The sequence below is a fragment of the Culex pipiens genome, chromosome 1 (assembly GCF_016801865.2).
Source record: "Culex pipiens pallens isolate TS chromosome 1, TS_CPP_V2, whole genome shotgun sequence".
Classification (NCBI taxonomy): Eukaryota; Metazoa; Arthropoda; class Insecta; order Diptera; family Culicidae; genus Culex; species Culex pipiens.
Window position 1 is genome coordinate 46,733,080 of NC_068937.1, and position 13,024 is coordinate 46,746,103.

The window sequence follows — 13,024 nt, forward strand, 5'->3', positions numbered from 1 at the left end:
GAATTTTCTCAGCTTTTCAAAAATATTTTTTTCAAAAGTGGGCAAACATGTGCACAATTTCAAGTCATTTCTTCAGGGGGTATATCAAAAATGTTTAAAATCAAGTTTGAAATTTCCGGTTTTCAATGAAGGCATTCGCTTTGAGACATCATTTTAGCACAAAATGAATTATTTTGTCAAAATTGGTCAAAATTTTCCCATAGTTTCAGTGGAATTTGATAAAATACTATAATACCAAAAGAATACCAAAATGTGGTGTTCGACCATTGACAAATTCTGCAATTTTGCAATATCAAAACAATACCATAATTTGGTATGATACCACATTATTACGTATTATTACGCATTTCCCTTGTTATTTACCCATGCTCGGGTAGAGTTCTTTTTGATTGCAAATTTGATTTTACATCGAAAAAAGAAGTTGAAAAATTTTTGCGACCAATATTTCGATTTTTTGAAAAAATCAGTATTGATTAACAAAATCATAACTCAGTCAAAAAATTTTTGCACAACCTGGAAATTTCTGAAAAGTTGGCATTTAATGTCCTCAAAAACATATAAAAATATGAAAAAAAAAATAAAAATAGTGTTTTTTTGCAAATCAAATTTTAGTGACAAAAAGGTAAATAAAAAATCACCAAAAAATTTTTTCCTGTGTGCCATTTTTTTCCAGTGTAGTCCGTATCCATACCTACAACTTTGCCGAAGACACCAAATCGATCAAAAAATTCCTGTGAAAGATACAGATTTTTGAATTTTCACATATCATTTTTGTATGGACAGCTGCCAAATTTGTATGGAAAATTATATGGACAAACTAATGATGCAAAATGGCTTCTTTGGGCATACCAAAGGCACCAAAAAAGTTTCAGCCGGATTAAAAAATACAAAAATTAAAATTAAAGAAAAAAGACCGATTTCGTAGAGAATTGCTCAGCGTCGATTTTCGAGCAAAAAACACGTTTTAGACGAGTTTTGAACACGCTGTATCTTTTTTTAGGAATAAGTTAGCACCATACTCTCTTCGGGAAAGTTGTAGAGCACCTTCCAGAGCATCCGAATATGAATCTTGTTTTAGTACAGCGTGAAACGTGGATTTTATAAATATCAAAATCCAAAAAAATGGTTTTTCCATACAAATTTATATGGAAAATTGAATCGCTTTGCGCAAAGTGAGGACTAAACTAATCGTTCCCAAACTTTGGGGAGTTGTTTAGGACCCCAAAAGGAACTGAAAAATTGCTGTGCTCGCTAAATTTGGACAACTTTATTTTTTCCCATACAACCATATTACACCCTAATGTACATAGGGAACCCATGGCGCATTGCTGGTTTTGAAAAAGTAATCTAGAAATTATGTCAAAAATGTTTTAAAAAACGACATAACACTATATTGAACTGATACACTATGAATTAAGTTCAAATGTTTGTCTGCTTGCTATGGTTTAATGATATTTTTATTTCTCTCTAATTTTTATGAAAATGCAAACAAGGGTAGAGCAAGTTACCAAAAAGTTTGACTACAAATTTTCTATGTTTTCTATCAATGCCATTCAAAATTGCTTCACCGGTCAAGGTCGAGGAAGTTGTTTGACATAATTACATGATGATGCAAAAATTTAAATCATACCTAAGAATTCATGAAAAAAATTGCACTAAAGGTTTGCGATCATAAAAACTTATTTTTTCATGTTGAAACTAATGGCTTGATCAGTTGTCAAGGAGGGCTAACTCATTCCATTTTTTCAGGGCAGAGATCATTTATTAAAAGGTAGTCGTAGACCTGAGCTACTGACTACTCATCATCTCAGGGTCGGCATTACTACTAAGCGATTCAAGAGAGACTCGAAAGGAAATAAAAATCAAGAACCACACTTTTCAACTTTAAATCGTGTATTTTTCTGTATCGTGTAAAGTGTGTGTGTGTTTTTGAGGTGAGCACTTCAGGGACTAAACGTACCGTTTTTACCAGCAGCAGCTCTCCGGGATTGAACGCCTTCGGCGTTCTTCTCTGCGTTGGCCGGTCACAGGAGCGCCCTCGACTGTGCCGCCGGAAGTCCCGTAGGGGGAGGGGGGGGGGGAGGTCGTCTTTGTTGCAGCCGAATAACGGTTGACGGCTGTTGTTGTTGCTGCGCTGGAAACCGCGAGGCAAGGTCGAGCGGGCGTTGCCAATCCTTCCTGCGGCAGGCGTCTTCCCTCGTTGTCGGAATCGGCGGACCTGGCTACTGCCAATCCGGTCGTGCCGAGAGGGGAAAATCTCCTTGACGGTGATGGCGCCCCGCGCCAGAGATTGTGGTGGTTCTTGACGGAAAACGTAGCCAAAGGCACTGCTTGCTTACAGGGCTAGGTTGACCAAACCCGTACGGGGTCGAGTTCCGGAGCGGGAGAGTAACTACCGCGGGCACTTCCTCCAGAAGGCCAAGACGTGTCCAGCACAAAGTTGCGGTACTGGCACCTGGATCCTCGACTACACCGCACGGACGCCTGATATTAAAAGAGCCGATTCTTGTCGTCGGCGGCTGAGGTCAACATCACCTCCTCATTTTGGGAGGGAAAAACCCCATTTTCTTTTCCTCCCACTTTTCGTGCAGTCCTGACCTAGCGCTGTCAGGATCTAAATAAAAAAGTATTCAAAAAAAATAAAAAAGTATTCAAATTACGAGCAATGGTTTCAATATTTTAATGAAAAAAGTGTTTAAAAATGCATTATACACCTGTTCAGTTGTTTTGCCATCATTTATTTCCAAAATATCCAAGTATTGACGAAAATTCTATTTTTTGCGAAAAATATTTTTTTTGCGGTGCTGTATATTGGAATTTTATAAAAATTCAAAACATTTTCAAACAAGCCCAAACATGCTAAATATTACTATCAATGCAGAAAAATGCATTTTAGAATGTTTCCAGTTGATTCGACTTCTATTTTCATGAAAATTTTGAAGTTTTTTGGAAACATTTTTTTTTGCCCCCTGATTTTTCAGACCAATTTTGAGGGGGGGGGGGAGCGAACTTTGCAAAATATTTGCAACGGCCTAAGGCTGTCATAAATAATAGATTTTTCACCATTTAATAAATGTAAACATAATAAACATAGTTCGAAGTTAGAGGTGGGCAAAACCGCTCTTTACACGGAGCCGCTCATTTTCGTTCATTCATCAAAAAGAGAGGCGACGACTCTTTCAGTCTTTTTCAAAATTTTGATGAAAAGGCTCGTTTGAAGCATAGTGTGATTTTTATGTTTTTCATTGGATTGTAATTAATTATTTTAAAAAAGCTAAATCGAAAATTTTTGCTTTTAAACCAGAAATCTTGGTGATCTCTATGTTATAATTTAAATTTAAACCTAAACAGTTGAAGTCTTGGATGGGAGCTCCCAAACATAAATTTTGGATTTTGGAGAAGGTTGCTATTAATTTTACAAAATTGCATAACACGAAAAAAAATAAACAAATTCTAATATTTTATTTTGAGAAAATATTTGCGAACATTTTCTACAAAAAAAGCAAAGTAATCCACTTTAACGACCCCCGGGTCTTTTTTGGTCTCTGTTGCAAGTTTCTGCTCATTTCTAGGCGTCCGAAGGTTATGTTTGGTGAGTCACCCAAAACCTCTTTTACGCAAATGGACCGACGTTTTACTTCCCCATCCGATAGAAGGCATGGTCAGGCAAATCTCGTATCGAAAAATGCCACCGGGTCCGTCTGGGATTGAACCCAGGCCATACTGGGGTTCAGAGGCTACCACGCTAACCACTAAACCACCGGACCCGGCGTGCGGAGCGAACATTTTCTACATTCTGATCTTATCGATAAAGTCTATAAATGCCATAGTTTATTCGGGTTAGATGTTTTTTCCATATTCTCCAGGTAAATAGCCCTAGTAGTTTTTTTTTTAATTTGGTGAAATTTTTCTAGTTGGGCATTTTAATATGCTCTAATTTATGTTCGAGTAACTTTTAATGGATCTTTACGATGAGTTGTGCAGTGAACAGTTTTTGTTGTTAAGAAAATCATTCATTATTCTTTTTGGAGTAATTTCAAAGAAAACTAGAAAATTGATGCGAAAGTTGTTACAGACCCCTTTAACGAAATATGTCAATTCAGCTTTAAAAAATTTGATAAATAGGCCCTTGCCGTTAAGCTTAAAGAACTCTTGCAAAAGTACACCGTGGGACATTTTTGACAAAATTGTCATTAATTTATTAGCATTAAAACATATGAAATTTTATTTTCAATCCTCAAAAAAAATTGTTTAATACTAAAATTTGTTGAAAATTAAAAAAAAACATAAAACATAAAAAGACACATTTATAAAAATATTTACATGTTGGAACCGTTTTTTCAAAAGACCGTAGTTTCAAAAAGAACTGCGACTCTTATGTTTGTGATCCATGGATCGTTCGCTCTTTTCAGTGAACCGGCTTTTTGAGCGGTTCGCTTGTTTTTTGCCCACCTCTATTTTGAAGGTTTTATTGCAACTAATGCTCCTTAAATTTTTTTTTTTGTGTTCAAACACAAACTTGGAAACAATTTGACGAGCTACACTGAAATAAAAATATACGCTATTTATATGCGATTTTTTTAAAAGGTTTAAATGTCAAATTTGAATAGTAGCGCAAGACTTTTTTTACTCAATTTTTTCGTGGAATCATTCTAGGATGTTGCAAAAAACCTAAGTAAAAAAGCAGGATGGTATGTCTCTCCTTAAAAATACAAAAATCATTTATTGAAACCGTATTTTTAAAAGTGGTCTAAAGGTCTGCATTTTAAAAAACTGATCGCGGAAATCAATTCTCCCCACAATTTTACATAAAAGTCTCCATATTGACCAGTATCCTTTGTCCAATCCTTGTGAAGAAACAGCGGTTTTAACATAAAAATGTTGATAAAAGCAGGTGTATCGACCATTTTTGGTGAATTTTTGCACTTCCATAAGTTTGCATTTTCCAGTTATCTGTCTCTATGTATGTGGGTGTGTGTGTTAATTTTCACGAAAAAAAAGTATTTCCTCCAGATTTCCAAAACAAAATACTGGAAATTATTGGCTTTATTTTTCTGAAAGAGCACTCGATTTTGAACCAAACTGTAAGAATAACTCAAAAGTGATGAAAATGCATATGGTACATTTATGCGAATAGGGGTAGTGTACCGATTTTATTTGATCTGTCTTGGGATTCCACAAGTCCCTGCTTCAAATAATTATTATACTAAACTATTATTAAACTTCTTAAGTTATGCTTTATAAGCTATTTTAGCTTTAGGGCGGGTTTTTGAAAGAAAACCAATAAGTTATAAATTTCTCGAAAGGGGTTTGAAATAACATTCCAATGACCCTTAGAGGTGAAAGTTTTGACAACCGTATCAACAGTTATGAGTACTTAAGTGTTTATCATACAATTTTTAAGCAAGATTTAAATATTTTGAAGTTTAATCGTCAAGCGATTTCAAACTTTTTTCCTCAGTGAGATAGCCCTAATATTTTCAACCTATGATTTCACCTGATATCGATATCGATGTTTGAAATGCTCTTTCAGTCAACTTCACACTTGTCTAGTCGATCACGCACGCATTCCTTACTCGCTCTCAGCTCACGGATACAACAGAAAAACAAGAAAAATCTCAAGGTTTCGCATTTTCCCTCGTTTTTCCCACACTCTGATCTTCACCGCACGGCAATTTGTGTATTCTTTTTTCCCACCCCGGTTGCTTCTCATCTCACTATTTTTTCATGTTTCTCCCGAAAATGTTCGTTTCGTTTGGATCTTTTCAAACACACACACACACACTCATGGTTGTATCTTGTTGGCCAGCCGACCATTCTCACCTCTTGGCCGTGTGATGATGCTCAGTTTGAATCGTTCGGTTCGCGTGACCACTTCTAGCCCGATGGAAATAATTGGATTTTTTTGAAAACAGTTTTTTTTTATTTTTGTTTCGCGCGTTTTGGGTGTGTGGGTGTGTTGAGAGAAAGTTGATTTGACGAAACGAAAAAAAATCTGTGATAACGCATACAAGCGAAAGAAAGAAGATTGTGGAAGATTATGGGCAATACAATGTTATAAACAATAACAAAACGGAAAAGAAAAAAAAGGAAAAGAATGCCAGTCAAGCTGATCGCTTTGGAATAAGTCAACATTTCAATGGTTAATGATTGAAAATCTGTGTTTGATTGATAAAAGGTATTTAAATTTGGTTCAAGCTTTACCATTCCTGAATTATCATTTAAAAAATTATCAACAACTTAAAAAATTAAATGTCCGTGGTTTGCCATTTTCAAATTAAACAAGATCACCATCGGCAAAGGAATTACCCTTCCAATTCAAACAATATTTCCGCACAGTATTTGTACCATTCTTTACAGATTATAGAAAAATAATACCGAAGCATCAAATTCAATTGGAGAGCAAATACGCAAAATTATGTGGGAATTAAATCGAATTATTGGTCATTTCACCGACAGAAAAAAAGTCACGCACACATCAACACCGACATATTGCAATCAATTCGATTTTTGGCGCGCTTTTCTCAACAACTTGTACTCAGGTGCATAAAAAAAATGGAATATATTTTGTCTTAAAAAACCATTTCTCATGATGGATTTAAATCAAATTACTTGGATTTAGGAATATTTGATCAGCCTAAATAAAGTGCAATAATAAAGTACTAAATAAAGCTGAAAATCCATAAATATCTGAAAATTTCATATTTTCCGCAATTGAGTGCACCATATCCCGTGCATTCGTGTATGTGTTTTAATTCTTTTTTATTTTTATAATATTTCAGGCGGACGATAATTGTGGCCGCGGTCACCACCACGGCTTTGCCAATCGGAACAATCACCAGCAAGTCGGTGACATCGGTGCTGCCGCCGCCGAGGCCGCAAACGGCGACGATATGTCCTATTATTTAAGGTAAGCTCGTCTGACAGTGGCATTGAAATTTATTTAATTTCGCGAAACCCACTTTTTATGCCTTTCTTTTTTTTGTGTTTTGGGAGAAGATTATTTTTGGCGACGGAAAATAAATATATCACGAACGAACGTGTGTGACACATGCCAACGGAACCAAGTGTCAGCGAGAGGCATGAAATTATGGTCATTGTGATTGATGCCTTTTATGGCAACGTGTGTGAGTGTGGGAATGAATTCGATTAAAATGTGATGGGAAAATAATTTAATTGCAATTATTTTCAATTTGATGCTTAAAATGTCAGGTTTCGTAGAAAGCAACAATTCTGACAAAAATCCCTCAGTTGTATTTAAAATAGACATTTGATTAATTAAAATAATACTTATTAAATAAAAAAAATTCTTTCTTCTTATACAGCAATTCCCCACGAAAACAGCATGATTCGAAAAAAAGTTCTCCGATCGGGCTCAAATTTTTTCTGGGGGTTCCTTGGCCGAAATAATTAGACCCGTATTTTTTTGTTTGGCCATTAGGGTGACCTACGCCGTGTTAGGGTGGTCCGAAAAATGGCAATTTTCGTCGATTTTCGCAAAAACCACTTTTTTCAAAAAGTCATATCTCCGCGCCATTTCATCCGATTTTAGCTGTCCTAGACGCAAAAGAAAGGTGATTAGTTTGGCTATTTGGGAAAAATAGTAAGAAGTTTCAAAAATCTAGCTTAACATTTGAAAAAGTCGTATGAAAACTTAAAATGCTGTTTTGAAGGTCTCGGGACCAAAGAGCCTATGTCTGAAAATATTTTTATCGGATTCCTCGGAAAATTTCACAAAACATATCAAAAAATGGTGAAGTTATGTTTTCAATACTCTGAGATACGATTTTTTGAAAATAAAAACTGGGTTTTTCGACGCGCCACGCGCAAAAATGGGAAAATGACGAAAACGGGAAAAAATCGACTTTTTTCACTAAAACTGCGATAACTTTAAAATTTCAGCAATGACCTATACATGTTATGGTACCAAAAGTTGCGTCTTTTAATTACGAAAATTTTGGTACAAAAAATACGGGTCTAATTATTTCGGCCAAGGAACCCCCAGAAAAATTTTGAGCCCGATCGGAGAACTTTTTTTTCGAGTCATGCTGTTTTCGTGGGGAATTGCTGTATAAAAGATTAGCTTAATATCAATGCACAGTGGTCTGTAACGCAAATCGTGGAAATCAGTTTTCTAGAAAATTTAGCATTCTTAGAGCCCGAAAGTGTTGATATTTAAAGTTATCCTTCAAGAAGTTATGCCAGGAGTGTAATTCTCTCAGTGTTTTGCAATATGACTTTTTTTTGTTTTTTTTTTTTATTTAGATGAATTTTTCTCCATGCACCCTATGATCAACTTTTAGTATCTTTAGTTAAATTGTAGGTTGTTTTTTTTTTGATTTATTATAGAGATTTTACACCATTGTGCATTCGTCTCTTCAAGGTGGATAGTAGAAGAGGAAAGTTTACAAAGTTTTTGATCACTTGTCTGGCTATATTTCAATAATTGATACCATGCCTAACGATTTCTGTCTTAGTTTCAAATATTTACGGGCAAATTTGGATCTTAAATTATCAAGTTCTTTACTTTTTTCTTCGTCCTCTTCCTTCGAGGATTTAACCGTTAACTCATAACACTTATTGTAATAATATTTTGCTTGTATGGCATCTTCATCTTCTTCATCTGTTGTTTCTTCTTCAGCCATCTCTCTTCGTTTTGTTCTTAAGTCGTAATCCGCGTCCAAATATGCTTGTAAGCGCTTCCGGGATTTGCGAGTGTGCTTAGAAAGCACGGTCTCGAATCCATCGTTAGATTCTTCGGCAATTTCACTTGTTTCCATTGCATTTTGGTCTGGTTTACTGTTGTTGCTTTTTCTGCTGCTGCTGCTGCTTGGCTCAGGTTCAGTCGGTGGTGTACTGCTTTTTTGGTTCACCTTTTTACTCGAATCCCCACATTTTTTGTTCTTTGCTTTGAGTTTGCAAAGCGATTTTTTGCCTATAATCGTCACTGCTGCAGCAGCGTTGTTTACAGTGATTGATTTCGGCGTTGGCTGTTTCAGCAACATCCGCAGGGTCCGAACTCCATTTGGGATCCCTGGGAAGAAGTTAATCCAGCGGTCGTTGGTGATGGTTAAAATTTCGCCGTATTTACTCATCACTTTGACTACGTCATCATTGCTTATGCCTAGAGGTAGGTCAAGCACACGAACTTCCGTAGCGTTGTTGTCCAGGTAAATCGGGATTTTGCAACCCTGATATACACAGAAAAAAAAATCATGGTAATATTACATCTGGGAAGGGGTACATCTTTTATGTCAGAAAAAAAGGTGTAATTTTACCTCTGGAAATGTGTAATTTTACCACTTTTCTGGTGTAATGTCACTTTTTCAGTCTAAATTGAGGTAATATTACATCATAAAAGAGGTAATATTCAACCTTCCAAAATTAAAGCTTCCAAATTTACATTATTTTTTTCTGTGTACCAGAGGTTTGTCGATGATGGACGAGGCCATTGCTGAATCGGCGAACTGCAGCACGGCTATTCTTCTTCTATTGCATAATTGCAATTCTCGCAAGTTTTCTTGGTTTATTTGAAGGTCAGCGAGAAGTTTTTTTACAAGCTTTGGGCTTGGTTGGTTTTGGAGTTGACAAAAATCCAGAACCACACTGTTTTTGTCTACGGTGCACATTTTGAAAAAGCGGCGACGCGCACACAAACTGCGGACTGGTGTTGAGAATGCGACTTGTATTGTCGGCGGTTACTTTGCAACTGAATTGTAGGTTGTGATTAGGGGCAGTGCATTTTTTTGTTAGCTCACCCCTTCAAAAAGTTTCCTCAAATATGAGGGAAAAATCGATCATTATCAAAAAAAAAATATTTTTTTTATCGAAATAACTTGTAAACTCGATTTTTAACAAGTTTGATTACATTTTTAACGTTGATTCATGCATTTTAAATAATTAAAGGCCTTTTCTCGGGTGAGTTTTCAAAAAGCCGTAAGAGCCACCGTGACCTCCGACACTAATTTTAATTTTTCTCCAAATTGAAACAAAATTTCATTTATCTTTAATTTAGAGCACTTGAAGGACGTGTAGATGAACAATCTCAAGCATTTTTGAAATTGTTTTTTCGTTAGTAGGTCGAGTACCGTTGCAAAAAGAGCTTTGTTTACCAATGGCTCTTACGTCTTTTTGAAAACTAATCCGAGTTTTGATCTTTTTAAAAAAAAATATTTTGGAATCAAAGATTGGAAAAGAAGCAAAACCAAGCTAGGAAAAATTATATTTTTGTAAATTCTTAGATACTTTGCAAATTTGTGACGATTATGTGATACTTTTTGCTTGTTTTTTTTTTTATAAATTTGACTTGACGTAAGCTCAGTCCAGGTGCAGGAGTCGTCTCCCTGGGTTCTGTCTCGGTGGATTCGCTGGTAGGCTGTTGGACTAACAATCCAAAAGTCGTCAGTTTAAATCCCGGAGTGGATGGAAGCTAAAGTGTAAAAAGAGGTTTACAATTGACTCATCAATCAAACCTTCGAACACCTAGTTTCAAGTAGGAATCTCGCAATCGAGAACGCCAAGGCAATGCTGTAGAGCGAACAATTTGAATTTTTGAATGTGTTTAATGTCTCTCGGCGAGTCGAGGTTGAGCACCAAAAGACATGGTTGAGCGAAAAAAAAACCTTATTTTCAAAAAAATTAAACAATGAGTATTAATTTTTTTTTAAACATTTTTACATTACTGTTCAAAAATGTCAAAATATCAATAAATCAGCGAAAATATTTTTTTCCTTAACTTTAACGTTTAGATCGTTCCAAAAATTATTTTATAAAAAAAAATCTTTATTAAACTAAAAATAATGAAATAAGGTATTTGAAAATGAAGTTCAAGTGATAAGGTCATAAAAAAATTATTGCATGTTTTTAAAAAAATATTGCTAAAAATTTAAATTTTGATTGAAAAAACATGTACAACCCGGATAAAAAATTACCATTTGATGACCATATTGGATCATACAATGACACTTTGAGAAATGGTAATTATTTGTGAAATCGTTTTTTCAATTTCCCAAAATTAAAATTTAACTATATTAAACTATTTGTGAACTGTTTGATTTAAGGTTACTTTTTGCCAAATAGTACTTAAACCATTTATTTACCATACAACAAACAGTTTTTTGACGAAAATAGTACTGAGTTTTTTAAGGTTACCATTGCTAACCACCCTTATGCCAGATGGTTAAACCATTTGTGAGATAGTAAAAATTCATGCCAACCATATAATTACCATTTTTAAAATAGTAGTCAAACATTTTTGGAAATGGTAGTAACAATATAGTTTAAAGTTCAATTACCATATGAAAAAAAGTTTTTATATGGTACTTTTTTATGCGGGAATCGATTGTAAATTATTCACGATATAGTGAATATTGTTTATTTTTGAATTTGGATCAAACAAAGCACCTACGGCTTTTTAATTATTGTTTTTCAAAATACCTTGAAATTTTGGTGACACTTTTTGTTTGAAACACTTGATTTTAGGCTTGACATTTGAATAAAAAATGGATCAGCCAAGTTCTTCTTATTTTTCTATCATAATCTCTCAGAAACTGTTGGGTCAATGTTAAATAGTGAAACTTAAATATTTTAAAATCAGGAGAAATATTTCAATAATGTTCAAAACAAGTTTTTTAGCCCTTTCAAAACATTACTCTTGACTCTAAAAAAATAGTTTTTTTTTCTAGAAAAGAGCAAAATTTCACCTTTTTTAGCATTGGAATTTGCACAAATAGTTTTTAAGATACCGCGAATTTAAAAATGAGGGAAAATTGGGTGACACTGAGAAAAATACTCAATTCAAACTTAAGCTGAGGCTGTAAAAAAAGAAAATTGTAAAATATTTTCATAGCTTTATTTTAGCTTAAATAAATAAATTTTGAATAAAACAGACTTTTAATATGTTGAGCACATCAGTACTTTCATCTTGCTATCGCTTGTTTTTTTTTTAAATAGTTAAATAAAAATTAATTTAAAAAGCTTAAGCAAACATGTTTTTCTTCGCAGAAATATGTATAACACACTGTTTCTAGTTCATTAGACTAAAATACAAAATATTTACAGTGGAATAACTAATAAAATTTCCAAAAGAATATGCACTGAGCAAAACTTTCACAGCTCAACGAAGTGTTCTACACATGATCTGGCCCTGCTGTACAGAGCACTCAAATATCAATCGCAAAACACTTGAAAATTTCGGTGATTGGCCATGAAATAATGTCAATAGCTAAACACTTGAATTTTAAATGGGGTTGAAAACTAAAAGTACGTACAAGCGATATACAGGTTCTCGATTGCTAGTCGTGCTCGCTACCACTGCGCCGGCTGGCCAGTTGAAGACGGGTGAGTTTTTTGCGCTATTCGTTCTAGCCTAGCTTCTAGCCTTCGATGAAAGTCGCTCTAAAATCAATCAGTGTTTCACATTAAATTCATGTGGACTTCACGTTGACTTTGAATAGTGCCTGTTTTGGGTAGATCTTAAGATCAATTTTAAGTGTTTTGCTCTTCACTTTGAATAGTTAAAGGTAGTGGGACAAATTCATGAGCAAATCACTTGAAAAGCTTGAGCCACCCGAATTACAATAACATGTAAAATATACCAAACATTAAATCGCCCAAACACTTGCATTTGATAATGGTTTGGAATGATGTTGAAACACAAACCAATTAAATCTATGATGTGGCATTATTCAATCATTCAAGTGTTTGGGCACTTGAATAAAACGTGTGGCGTATTTTCAGTGTACATTTCTGTAGAATATTGTTACACTATAAAAATAACCCTGCGGAGTTACAAAATACTCGAAATTTTAAATGAACAATTTTGTTCAAAATAAAAAATTAAAATACGTTTTTTTGGAATTCTTAGTACGCCATCTAATCGGGTGTCCAATTTTACATAAAAGTCCTTTTGACTCCAAATTTCCACATCATCACCATTACAGACTGCAAATGTTTGAAAAACATGTATTTTTTCGCATGTTCAAAAATGGAAGGGGTCGTACCGCTTTTCCGTCACGAGATATCA

At 34.6% G+C, this 13,024-nt stretch overlaps 1 protein-coding gene across 2 annotated transcripts in view; it reads left to right on the forward strand.

Annotated features, from left to right (window-relative positions):
* The window catches only part of LOC120428374 (uncharacterized), a 107,866-nt gene that overhangs the window by 58,966 nt on the left and 35,876 nt on the right, over positions 1 to 13,024 (forward strand). The window contains exons 1-2 of one of the 2 annotated variants that reach the window (XM_052707484.1): positions 5,876 to 6,178; positions 6,783 to 6,910. In XM_052707484.1, coding sequence (XP_052563444.1) covers positions 6,894 to 6,910 — 17 coding nt within the window. In that variant the 5' untranslated portion in view covers positions 5,876 to 6,178; positions 6,783 to 6,893. Of the gene's footprint in view, positions 1 to 5,875; positions 6,179 to 6,782; positions 6,911 to 13,024 lie in introns of those variants that run through there. The other variant, XM_052707480.1, reaches the window with a different exon arrangement.